Here is a 12,770-nt window from a genome sequence, read left to right on the forward strand (position 1 = left end):
ATCACAACATACTAAAACTTACGGGACACAGTGAAAGCAGTACTTAAGGGGAATTTTATAGCTGTAAATGCCCACATAAAAAAGGAAGAAAGACCTCAAATCAAATAAACTAACTTTACATCTTAAGGGACTAGAAAAAGAGCAAACTAAATCCAAAACTAGCAGAAAGAAGGAAGTAACAAAGATGAGCAGGAAAAAGTAGAGAATTTAAAAAATAGTAGAGGGGACTTCCCTGGTGTTCCAGTGGTTGAGAATCTGCCTTCCAATGCAAGGAACGTGGGTTTGATCCCTGGTTGGGGAATTAAGATCCCACATGCTGCGGGGCAACTAAGCCCATGTGCCACAACTACTGAGCCTGTACACTCTAGAGCCCACACACTGCAACTACTGAGCCTGTGCGCTCTGGAACCCACACACCACAACGAAAGATTCCGCATGCCTCAACGAGGATCCCGCGTGCCACAACTAAGACCCAACACAGCCAAATAAGTAAATAAATAAATATTTTTTAAAAAATAGCAGAGGATCAAAACCAAAAGTCAGTTCTTTAAAAAGATAAACAAAATTGAAAAACTTTTAGCTACACTGTCCAAGGAAAAAAAGAGAGAAGACACACATAAATAAAATCAGAAATGAAAGTGGGATATTACTACCAACCTTGTAGAAATGAAAGGATTATAAGAGAACACTATGAATAATTATATACACACAAATTAGATAATCTAGATAAAACAGATTTCTAGAAACACACAAAGTACCAAAACTGACTCAAGAAGAAATTTAAAAATCTCAACAGACCTATTAACAAGCAATGGAATCAATAATAAAAAACCTCTCAACAAAGAAAAGTCTAGGACCAGATGACTTCATTGGTAAATTCTACCAAACATTTAAAGAACTAACACCAGACTTCCCTGGTGGCAGAGTGGTTAAGAATCCATCTGCCGTTGAAAGGGACACGGGTTCAAGCCCTGGTCTGGGAAGATCCCACATGCTATGGAGCAATGAAGCTCGTGAGCCACAACTACTGAGCCTGCACTCTAGACCCCGTGAGCCACAACTACTGAGCCTGCGTGCCACGACTACTGAGGCCCGTGTGCCTAGAGCCCGTGCTCCACAACAAGAGAAGCCACTGCAATGAGAAGCCTGCGCACAACAAAGAGTAGCCCCCGCTCACCACAACTAGAGAAAGCCCACACACAGCAACAAAAGACCCAACACAGCCAAATAAATAAATAAATAAACTTTAAAAAAATAAATAAGTAAATAAAGGCTTAACACCATTATCCTAATACCAAAGCCAGAAAAAGATACAAGAAAAGAACACTACAGACCAATATCCCTTATGAATAAAGAAACAAAATCCTCAACAAAATATTAGCAAACTGAATCCAACAGCACATTAAAATGATTCTAAACTATGACCAAGTGGGATTTATCCCAGGAATGTAAGGGTAGTTCAGATAAGGAAATCACTCAGTGCAATACCCCACAAAATCATCTCAATAGAAAAGGCACTGGACAAAATTTAACATCGTTTTATGAAACAAACACTGAGCAAAACCTTGAAGACACTATGCTAAGTGAAAAAAGCAGTCCCAATAACATCCAAAAGAATAAAATACGTAGGAATAAATTTAACCAAGGATGTGAAAGATTTGTACATTGAAAACTACAAAACACTTCTTAAAGAAATTAAAGACCTAAATAAATGGAAACACATCCCATGTTCATGGACTGATAAACTCAATATTGTTAGGATGGCAATACTCCCAAAGCTATTTACAGATTCAATGAAATCCCTATCAAAATTCCAATGATCTGTTTTGCAGAAACAGAAAAGCTTACCCTCAAATGTGTATGGAACTACAAGAGGCCCTAAATAGCAAAAAACAATATTGGAAAAGAAAAACAAAATAAGAGGAATCACGTTTCCCAATTTCAGAGCTTATTACAAAGCTATGGTAATCAAAACAGTGTGGTACTGGCAAAATAGACATATCAACCAATGGAACAGAACAGAGTCCACAAATAAATCTTTACATGTATGGCCAACTGATTTTCAATGAGGCTACAAAGAACATTCAATGGGAAACGAACATACAGCTGGGACAACTGGATATCCACATACAAACAAATGATGCTGAAACCCTATCTCACTTTAGATATAAAAATTAACTCAAAATGGGTCAATGACCTAAACATAAGAGCTTACACTATAAACTCTTAGGAGAAACCACAGGGTAAATCACCATGACTTGAATTTGGCAATAGATTCTTAGAGTTGACATCAAAAGCACAAGCAACAAAAAGAATAGATAAATTGAACTTCATCAAAATTAAACACCTTTGTGAATCAAACAAAGGACATTATCAAGAATGTGAAAAGACAACCTGCAGAATGGGAGAAAGTATCTACAAACCATATATCTGATAATGATCTAGTAACCAGAATATATAAAAAACTCTTACAGCTCAACAACAAAAGGACAACAACCCAATTTAAAACCGGGCAAAGTACTTGAAGAGACACTTCTCCAAAGAAGATATACAAATGGCCAACAAGCAGATGAAAAGATGTCAACATCACAGTCATCAAGGAAATGTAGAACAAATAATAACAGATACTACTTCACACTCACTAGGATGACTTTAATAAAAAACAGAAAACAACAAATGTTGGTAAGGATATAGAGAAGTATGAACCCTTGTACATTGCTGGTGAGAATGTAACATGGTTTAGCTGCTGTGCAAAATTGCTTGGCAGTTCTTGAAAAAGTTAAGCATACACTACACATCTTTTACAAAGGCCAAAATCCAGAACAGTGACACCACCACATCCTGACAAGATGTGGAGTAACAAAGGAACTCTCACTCATTGCTGGTAGGAATGCAAAATGGTACAGCCACTTTGGAGGACAGTTTGGCAGTTTTTTACAAAACTAAACATACTTGTACCATATGATCCAGCAATGCCATTTCTTGGTATTTACCCAAAGAAGATGAAAACTATCTGCACACAAAAATCTGCACAGAGATGTTTATAACAGCTTTATTTATAATGCCAAAACTTGGAAGCAACCAAGATGTCCTTCAGGGTTTCCCTAGTGGCGCAGTGGTTAAGAATCCACCTGCCAATGCAGGGGACATGGCTTCAAGCCCTGGTCCGGGAAGATCCCACATGCCACGGAGCAACTAAGCCTGTGCGCCACAACTACTGAGCCTGGGCTCTAGAGCCCGTGAGCCGCAACTACTGAGCCCGCACGCCACAACTACTGAAGCCCATGCGCCTAGAGCCCATGCTCCGCAACAAGAGAAGCCACTGCAATGAGAAGCCCACACACTGCAACGAAGAGTAGCCCCCACTCGCCGCAACTAGAGGAAGCCCGTGCGCAGCAACGAAGACCTGATGCAGCCAAAAATAAATAAAATAAAGAAATTTGTTAAAAGAAAAAAAGATGTCCTTCAGTGGTCAATGGATAAATAAACTCTGATACATACAGACAATGATATATTATTCAGTGCTAAAAAAAAAAAAAAAAAAGAAATGAGCTATCAAGCCATGAAAAAGACATGGAGGAACGTCAAATGCATATTACTAAGTGAAAGAAGCCGACATGAAAAGGACTACATACTGTATGATTTCAGTTATATGACATTCCAGAAAGGCAAAACTATAGAGACAATAGAAAGATCAATGGTAGCAAGGGGTTGGGGTAGTGGTGGGTGAATGAATCAGCAGAGCACAGGGGATTTTTAGAGCAGTGAAAATACTTTGAATGATACTGCATTGATGGATACATGTCATCATATATTTGTCCAAACCTACAGAACATTCAATACCAAGAGTGAACCCTAAGATAAACTATGGACTTTGGGTGATTATGCTGTGCCAATGTAGGTTCAACAATGTAGGTACAGAGTGTGTACCACTCTGGTGGAAGATGTTGATAACAGGAGAGGCTATGCATGTGTAGAGGCTGGGGGTATATGGGAAATTTCTATACCTTCCTCTCAATATTGCTATGATCCTAAAACTGCTCTTTAAAAACAAACAAACAAAAAAAACTCTTTAAGTTACATAAAATAAAAAAAGTTAAGTGTAGCATTACCACATGGCTCAAAAATTCCAATCCTAGGTATATACCCAAAAGAAATGAAAACATACGTCTAGTACAGCATGGTGAATATAGTTAACAATCTTGTATTGCATATTTTAAAGCTGCTAAGAGACTAAACCTTAAAAGTTCACATCGTAAGAAAAAAAAATTTTGTAACTACGTATGGTAATGAATGTTAACTAGGCTTATTTTGGTGATCATTTCATATACAAACGTGGAATCATTATGTCGTACACCTGAAACTACTACAATGCTATGCGTCAATTATACTTCATTTAAAAAATGTCTACACAGAAACTTGAACACAAATGTTTATAAACATTTTCTTTATAAACATAGTGCTATGTTAGCATTATTTGTAATAGTCGTCCATCAGTGGATGAATGGTTAAACAAATTGTGATATATACATACGATGGCATATCATTCAGCCATAAAAAGGAACAAATTACTGAAGTATTGATACATGCTACAACACGGATGAACCCTGGAAACATTATGCTCAGTGAAAGAAGCCAGACATAAAAAGGCACACATTATATGATTCCATTTATGTGAAATCCAGAATAGGTAAATGCATAGAGACAGAACGCATATTAGTGGGTACCAAGGAGAGAAGGGAGAGAGAAATGGGGAGCAATTGCTTAACGGGTATAGGGCTTTCTTTTGGGGTGATGAAAATGTTTTGGAACTAGATAGAGGTGGTGGTTGTGCAACATTGTGAACATACTAAATGCCACTGAATTGTTCACTTTAAAATGGTTAACTTTACGTAATATGAATTCCACCTCAACCTTAAAAAAATGAAAGAAAAAAGTTTTAAGAAAATTTTAATGTTTGCTCTTTTAATAACAGCTTTATTGAGGTACAATTCATATACCATACAATTCACCCATTTAAAGTGTACAATTTAATTGTCTTTACTGTAGTCACAGAGTTATGCAATCGTCATCACAATTTTAAAACATTTTTATCAGCGCCCACCCCCAAAAAAACCCCCAGTACCTATTAGCAGTCACTCCCCATTCCCTCCTCTCCTACAGTCAACCACTAATCTACTTTGTCTCTACAGATTTGCCTATTTTGTACACTTCTAAGAAATAGAATCATATGTAGACTTTTGTGACTGGCTTCTTTCACTCAGCATGTTTTCATGGAATTTCCTTATTTTAAATATAAAGTTTGTGCCATGTATTAAAATGTAAGGAAAAAAGTAAGGAGACTATTAAAGGACCACTTATGAAAAGAATACAATCACTGAATGCAATGGCAGATCAAGAATCAAAAACAGAAATCCAGCTAAGATGAATTTTTATAAAATATAAACCAACAGATGTGAAGCAAAACCATTATAAGATGCAGCAGAAGTAAGCAAATCAAGGTAAAACAAATACGTTAGGGAAAATATTTTACAAAACAAATTGCTGTCAAAGAGAAAATTTTCCCTAACAAAGGTTTAGGAAAAGTAATCACAGGTTTAGTTAAAAAAAGAAACAGGGAGAGCAAAGAATCATTGTCTTTGAGTATAAAAACTCCTCCAATCAGTGTTTCTCAAAATGTGGTCCCTGGACTATGTGCATCAAAATCATCTAAGAATTTGTTTTTAAAAAATCAGGGCTTCCCTTGTGGCGCAGTGGCTGGGAATCCGCCTGCCAATGCAAGGGACGTGGGTTTGAGCCCTGGTCCAGGAAGATCCTACATGCCGCGGAACAACTAAGCCCGTGCGCCACAACTACTGAGCCTGCGCTCTAGAGCCCGCAAGCCACAACTACTGAGCCCGTGAACCACAACTCCTGAAGTCCATGCACCTAGAGCCCATGCTCCACAACAAGAGAAGCCACCTCAATGAGAAGCCTGCACACCGCAACGAAGAGTAGCCCCCGCTTGCCACAACTAGAGAAAGCCCACGTGCAGCAACGAAGACCCAATGCAGCCAAAAATAAAATAAATTTATTTTTTTTTTAAATTAGATTTCTGGTCTGTGCCCCAGACAATCAACAAAGATGGGACGCTGTAAACTATTTTTTATAAGTTTCCAGATGACTCTCATAAACACTAAAGTTTGAGAACTAACTTAATATCTGATTAACACAAATTAATGCAAATAATTAAATGTGTGTAAGAGACAAGAGAATCATGACAGCAGTAAAGTGCATGAAAAAGAGCAAGGTGAAAGAGAGCAAAGAAAAAAAAAAGAAAAAAATTTTTGCACATTGCGCTGTTGAGAAAACATAAAGTGATGTTTGAAAACTCTTTTTGATTTGATCTTGGAAAAAAATTCCAAATGTGTAAATATGCAAGCCATTCTACTAATACTTGCGAGGACCACTCAGGATATGAATAGGAAAGCACTCATAAATGTAAAGTTGCATGGTAGAGAGAGCACATAGTTGATACCCAAGAGTTTGTTGATGTCAGACTTTTTATAACAAGTACTGTTACATTTAATTATCTCCATTCTTAACTCTGATAACCTAGACAAAACTAAACTTTTTGCGGTAGTAATCTTTACATGAACAACAGCATAAATTGTCAACTATTATGTCACATACTGACGTGCAAGCTCAGGGTCAGGACATTTACTTTCAGACCAAGTTAATCTCTGTTTTTATGGTAAGACTTATGTAAACAAGGACAGACAAAATTAGAGTTAAATTTCTCAAGGCTAAGAGCACTGCATGATAGAACTCAAATTTCCCTGAAAATCACTAAAATATGCTTTCAAGGATAGCCTTTATTATTTTAACTATAAGCAAAGATTCCTGAAGATGAAGTATTAAGTTCTAATTCATAATTTTACTTCAGTGAGGAAATTCCACTTTGGCTTAGCAGAGTTAACGAAAGGAAGTTCACTTTTATAACTCTCAAAGGAGCTCACTAACAGAATGCAAAATTTGTCCTTTTTCCCCATAAAAGGCATCCTCCCACTATAAACTCATAAACCTAATTAAAGTGCTAAATTCTAAAGTCTCTTTGACTCATTTAGATTAAGCCTTACAATGCATCTGGAAACCCAATTATATTCCATCAAACATTAAGAAGCAGATGTTTCAACATTTCCAGACATGGCTCTTGCACATCTTGTAAATGAAACAAACTACATTGGGGGAATCAAGTAGCTAACACATGCAAATATATTACATGGGAGGTTATGCTGCTTTCAAAGGAGATTTTTATTTCTTATCATTTGGCTTGATACATGAAGGTCTAGAAGCATCTAAAAGTTCTTTTTGACACTTTTTCATTTCACAGCTTATGTTTCAAAAGTTAGAAACCCTAGAATTGATTGAGTAAAGCCTGAAAGCAGGTTAAGATACAGATGTGTGGACTTCCTCATTAAAGGTTTCACATTTCCTCCCAATAAGCAGTCAACCAACATTCATCATTAAGCCCCAACTCCCTAAACATCTCTCACATGTTCAATGCGGCCTCTTCTTCACACAAGTCCAGTGCAACCTATCCACACGTGCACACACACCAACAGTCTCCAAGTCACCCACACTGGCACAAAAGCCTCTCAACATTCATCTGGTTGCTAATCAAGGGCTATTCTTCTTGACACTGCCTGTAATCTCTTTTTCCCTTTCTACCGCAATACTCACTACTCAAAACAACAAAAGAAACAAGTTCTTCTTCTCTAACCACCGAGAGCTTCTCTAACTCTATACACCTCTCTCTCTTTTCCCCCCTTATTCTCTATCCTGCCTTTGTTATTCAGAAGGTGCAGGGTCTGGGAAAATCTCACTCACCTCATGCTATAGGCACCAGCACCCAGTTCCTGGCCGATCCCGGATAGACTAGCATCAAAGTCCTGCACCAGCCCGGATTCAATCACCTCATCGGCCAGAGGCAGCTTCAGAGCCCAGGCCATCCTGGCTCCTTCCTTGCCCCAGGAGACACCGTTTCTTGTACAAAGGCGAGCAGTGTGATTCTACCCAACGGGGGCAAGACTGCAAGACTGTAGAAAACTCCAAACCAAGATCTCCCCCGCAGTACTCACCAGCCGCCCCCAAGCCCCCCCAGCACTGCCCACACAACTGATCTCCCGCACCCTTGTCTCCTCGCTCTTGGCTGCCCTGACTTCCAAAATCCCTACCCCCACCCCCACCCCCGCCTAGCTCTGTGGAGCCGCGTGAGGGTCCTTTGGCTTCACTCTTCCAGACTGCCCAAAGGCAACCCTGGACTCCTCGCACTCCCACTCTTTGGGCTCTCCCCTTGAACTCGTGGTGGTCACTCGCTGCTTTCCAAACAAACCAGAAGCAGCGACCCGCTACCTACCCTGCGCGCCCACGCCGCTTTCGCACCTTTTCCCCCGCCCCTTTCTGCGGGAAACTCCCCTCCCTCCCGGGAACCAGTCTCCCTTTCCCCTCCAGGCCTCGCTTCCGGTCAGTCCCAAAATCACTTCCGGTCACCCCTTCTCAATCCCACGGCTTTTAGAACCAAATCCAGGTTTCCGCTGAGTCGACTCCCCGCCCTCTGCAGCCCCCCACGGCCTCCTAGTATGGGTGGAGAAAGCCCAGCACCGGCTTGAATCCCAGACTCGCCAGGCTCTTCCACCGCCCACCGCCCCAGCGCCAACCAATCATGGCGCCCTCTCCCTTCGCAGGTCCGGAGAACGTGAATCACCCTGACGCTAGCCAATGAAGAAGCGACTTCGCCGGCCTCGGCAGTGATGATAGGCTAGCTACGCCACGGCTCTCTGCCCGCAGGAGATGGGCTGGGGGATCTGGCAGAGTAAACGGCGTGCGTCAGGTGGCTCGGTTCAAACGTCCCTCGTTGGGGCTACCTGAGTTCTGGCGTCCGCTAAGTAAGCGAGTCAGCACCCTAAGGCGTGGGTGGAGCTTTCGCTCTAGTCTTATTGAACCCACACCCACACCCTGGCTGACTTACCTAAACGCTAACACGCCGTTTGTTTGTTCCTGGAATACTGTCTCATTAAACTAGCCTCTTACGGGGTCAAGACTGCTTCAGTCCCACTTCCCTGGATAGTCTTTTTATCTTCCTCTTTCTCCCTTAATGCTTTTCAACAGGAAAGGATGAGATAGGTGAAAGTGTCGTAGTTTTTAAAAGGTGGTGGTCTGAAGATCAGGATTTGTGCTGGCGTCATTTACTAGCTTGGTGACCAGAATAATAGTTTAATCACACCGAGATTTAGCTTTCTCATATTTGAAAAGTGGGGATAACCACACGTGCTCCATCTTCTTCCTTTGAGGTTAAAATAATAATGTCCATTGTTTATTGATCATCAACTATATACAAGGAACTTTATTACATTATCAGTAATACTCAAAACAATCGTAACTAGGTTTACAATTACAAAGATAAGTATTAATGACCTTCATTTTACCAATAAGGAGAGGAGGCTAAGGGCTTAAGTTGGCCAGAGCTAAATTGGGGTGCCAACCTCAGAGCTGATTACAAACCCTGATCATTTTCACTACAAGACATTGCCTATATGTGAAAGTATTGGTTCATTGCTGGATTCCATTATTTAATTTTTACAATGTCTTGAGATAGATAGGTAGATAGATACAAATAGATAGCTGCCTTTTTCACTAGATTATGACCTCCTAAAGAAAAGAGAATACATATTTTTCAGGCTTGTGGTCTAAATATCTCCTGGTATAGTTCCTGCATTCAATAGGACTTTTTTTTTTTTTTTTTTTTTTTAATGCTCATTGAATTAAAAAAAAAGAAAGAGGTTAACATGAAGTTGACAGCATGCCCCCAGTTTCAGCCAGAGTCCTCTCTTTGAGGGCTCTGACTTATCCATCTTCTTACCTTAATAAGCCTGGCATCCAAGTCTTGATTCATTCCCAAGACATTTAATATCTCTTCAAGCCATTTTTTTCTTCCCTTGAGCCAGTTTTATCTCAAAACATGTGTTTGTGGGTAAAGGAATGGGTCTTGGGCTCAGAGACCAAAAGAGAGATGTCATAAACAAAATCCTTTATAAACAAGCCTTTATAAACAATCCAGAGTATTTTTTTTAATGTAATCCATTTTTTAAAATTTTATTTATTTTTGGTTGTGCTGTGTCTTTTGGGAGGCGAATTCTTAACCACTGCACCACCCAATCCAGAGTATTTTTATTTTTTATTTTATTTTTTATTTTTTAAAATAAATTTATTTATTTTATTTTATTTATTTTTGGCTGTGTTGGGTCTTTGTTGCTGCGCCCGGGCTTTCTCTAGTTGTGGCGAGCGGGGCTACTCTTCGTTGTGGTGCGCGGGCTTCTCATTGCGGTGGCTTCTCTTGTTGCGGAGCACGGGCTCTAGGCACGCAAGCTTCAGTAGTTGGGGCACACGGGCTCAGTAGTTGTGGCTCGCAGGCTTAGTTGCTCCGCGGCATGTGGGATCTTCCCGGACCAGGGCTCGAACCCGTGTCCCCTGCATTGGCAGGTGGATTCTTAATCACTGCACCAACAGGGAAGCTCCAGAGTGTTTTTAAACACCTCTTAGGTCGACCCAAGCCTTGTTTGAACAACTCTATCACTAGATGCACAATCTTGGGCAAGTAACTTTGTATTCCTGAGCCTCAGTATTAATCCATAAATGAGTGAAAATAATACCTCCTACTAAGATTGTTGTGAGGATTAAATGAAGTACTAAGATGCCACATAAATAATACTTATTCAGTAAATATTAGCTCAAGTCTCCCACTAGCCCATTTCTGTTTCTCTGTTAAGATTGGGTTGGTATTATCCTGTTTAAAAACATTAGTTACCTTGTTTGATGTGCTATGATTTTAGTAGCACTTTAATACATATATATATATATAGTCTCATTTAATCCTCATAAAAGTTTTCTTTTTATTTTTTAACATGAGGAAACTGAGACTCAAAAGGACAGAGTGATTAAGCAGACTACAGCCTCTTTAGAAATTATCCTGAAAATTATTCTGATTCAGCAACTCCACTCTACATATATACCCTAGAGAACTCTTGCGCATACATACCAGGAGACTTGTATGAGAATGTTCATGGCAGCACTATTTATAGCAGCAAAACAGAACAAAACGAATGTATGCCCACAAGAGAAAGGATAAACTGGAGTGTAATAGATTATTATACAGCAATGAACATGAATATAGCTACACTCAAACACAGGAATAAACCAATCAGAATTGTGGGGGAAATGCAGAAGTGCTCATATGTTACTCATAAAGTAACATCACTTTATAAAGCTCAAAAACCAGCAAAATTTAGCAATATATCATTTAGGGAAATATATATATATATATATATATATATATATTCCTAAATATATATATGTATATATATTCCTTTTACAAGGAATGAAATGAGGGGCTTCCCTGATGGCTCAGTGGTTGAGAATCTGCCTGCCAATGCAGGGGACACGGGTTCAAGCCCTGGTCCGGGAAGATCCCACATGCCGCGGAGCAGTTAAGCCCGTGCGCCACAACTACTGAGCCTGCACTCTAGAGCCCGCGAGCCACAACTACTGAGCCCGCACACCACAACTACTGAAGCCCGCGCGCCTAGATCCCGTGCTCTGCAACAAGAGAAGCTGCCGCAATAAGTCCACGCACCGCAACTAGAGAAAGCCCATGTGCAGCAACAAAGCCCCAACGCAGCCAGAAGTAAAGAAAATTTTAAAATTTACATATTAAAAAAAGATACACATGTACTTCTTCCAAGGTTTGAGCCTAAGTTTTAATTCTGAACCGAAACAAAGATTTCACAAAGGTCCTCCTTGCCATTTATTAATTCTAAAACAAACAGAGGTGAAATGAAAAGTGACTCCTAAGGTTTGGTCCCTACCAACTGGAATACAGATCAGCCTTGAGATTTAGATCCTTGGGCCCAGGTCCCCCCTGAGGGGAGAAGACCTTAGGCAGAGTGTTTACTCCTGGAATTCTGTGACTGTGGGGGGTTGACTTTTTCCCTCCTCTCCCTTCCCCATTGTAACTACTCCTGAAATTGGAGTGCCCGGGCTGGAAACAGGAATTCCAGGGGCAGCCCTGGGGGCTCTGCCTCCAAGAAAAATCACCAGGTGTTTCCCTGGAAATCCAGCAACATCTATCAAGAAACCAAAATGTTGTACGTATAAATTCATCCCACAACAAAAATCATGGTTCCTATTAGACATAGTAAATATGACTAATTAACCAGAGCACCTGTGGCACAGAGCTCCAAATTCAGTATTCTGGACCGTTGGGCTCATAGTAAAGGGTTCATTTCCCTAGATTAGGTCCTGAAACTAGACACTGTTCAGATGGAACATAGCAGGACCTACCCTGGTGGGTAGAAACGTGGAAATCCTACCCAAAAGATCAGGACAGATAGCACCCCCAGGTCCCATCTTGTATGGTGTAAGGTTAGGCACACAGGCTTTAGAGATAGCACATCTTGGTTTTAAGACCTGGTTCTGCTGCTCACAAACAAAACAACCCTGACTTGATTTCTCATCTTCTCTGTGCCTCAATTTTTTATCTGTAAAATGGGTATAATAATAGTTCTTACTTTATAGAATTATGGTGCTAATTATGGTGCTAATGCATGTTAAGTGCTTATAAGCGTGTCTAGCACACAGTCAGTAATCAGTCAGGGTTAGCTATTGTTATGATTGACAAAAAGGGAACCCTAGCACTTGTCCTGCCTACCTCTTAAGATTAATCAATTCTCTCA

General features: G+C 40.1%; 1 protein-coding gene and 1 long non-coding RNA gene across 9 annotated transcripts in view; one reads left to right on the forward strand and one right to left on the reverse strand.

Moving 5' to 3' along the window:
* TFCP2 (transcription factor CP2) overlaps positions 1 to 8,710 on the reverse strand; it is a 51,243-nt gene extending 42,533 nt beyond the window's left edge. For 2 of the 7 annotated variants that reach the window (XM_082352482.1, XM_082352477.1), the window contains exon 1: positions 7,870 to 8,145. In XM_082352482.1, coding sequence (XP_082208608.1) covers positions 7,870 to 7,991 — 122 coding nt within the window. In that variant the 5' untranslated portion in view covers positions 7,992 to 8,145. Of the gene's footprint in view, positions 1 to 7,869; positions 8,146 to 8,398 lie in introns of those variants that run through there. The other 5 variants (XM_082352483.1, XM_082352480.1, XM_082352481.1 and 2 more) reach the window with 5 other exon arrangements.
* The window catches only part of LOC309610114, a 57,537-nt gene extending 47,892 nt beyond the window's left edge, over positions 1 to 9,645 (forward strand). The window contains exon 4 of one of the 2 annotated variants that reach the window (XR_014233715.1): positions 8,727 to 9,645. This is a non-coding gene — a long non-coding RNA (uncharacterized lncRNA). Of the gene's footprint in view, positions 1 to 5,735; positions 6,078 to 8,726 lie in introns of those variants that run through there. The other variant, XR_014233716.1, reaches the window with a different exon arrangement.
* The last annotated feature ends 3,125 nt before the right edge of the window (positions 9,646 to 12,770 follow it).

The sequence above is a fragment of the Balaenoptera borealis genome (genome assembly GCF_965194805.1).
Source record: "Balaenoptera borealis genome assembly, chromosome: 13".
Lineage (NCBI taxonomy): Eukaryota > Metazoa > Chordata > Mammalia > Artiodactyla > Balaenopteridae > Balaenoptera > Balaenoptera borealis.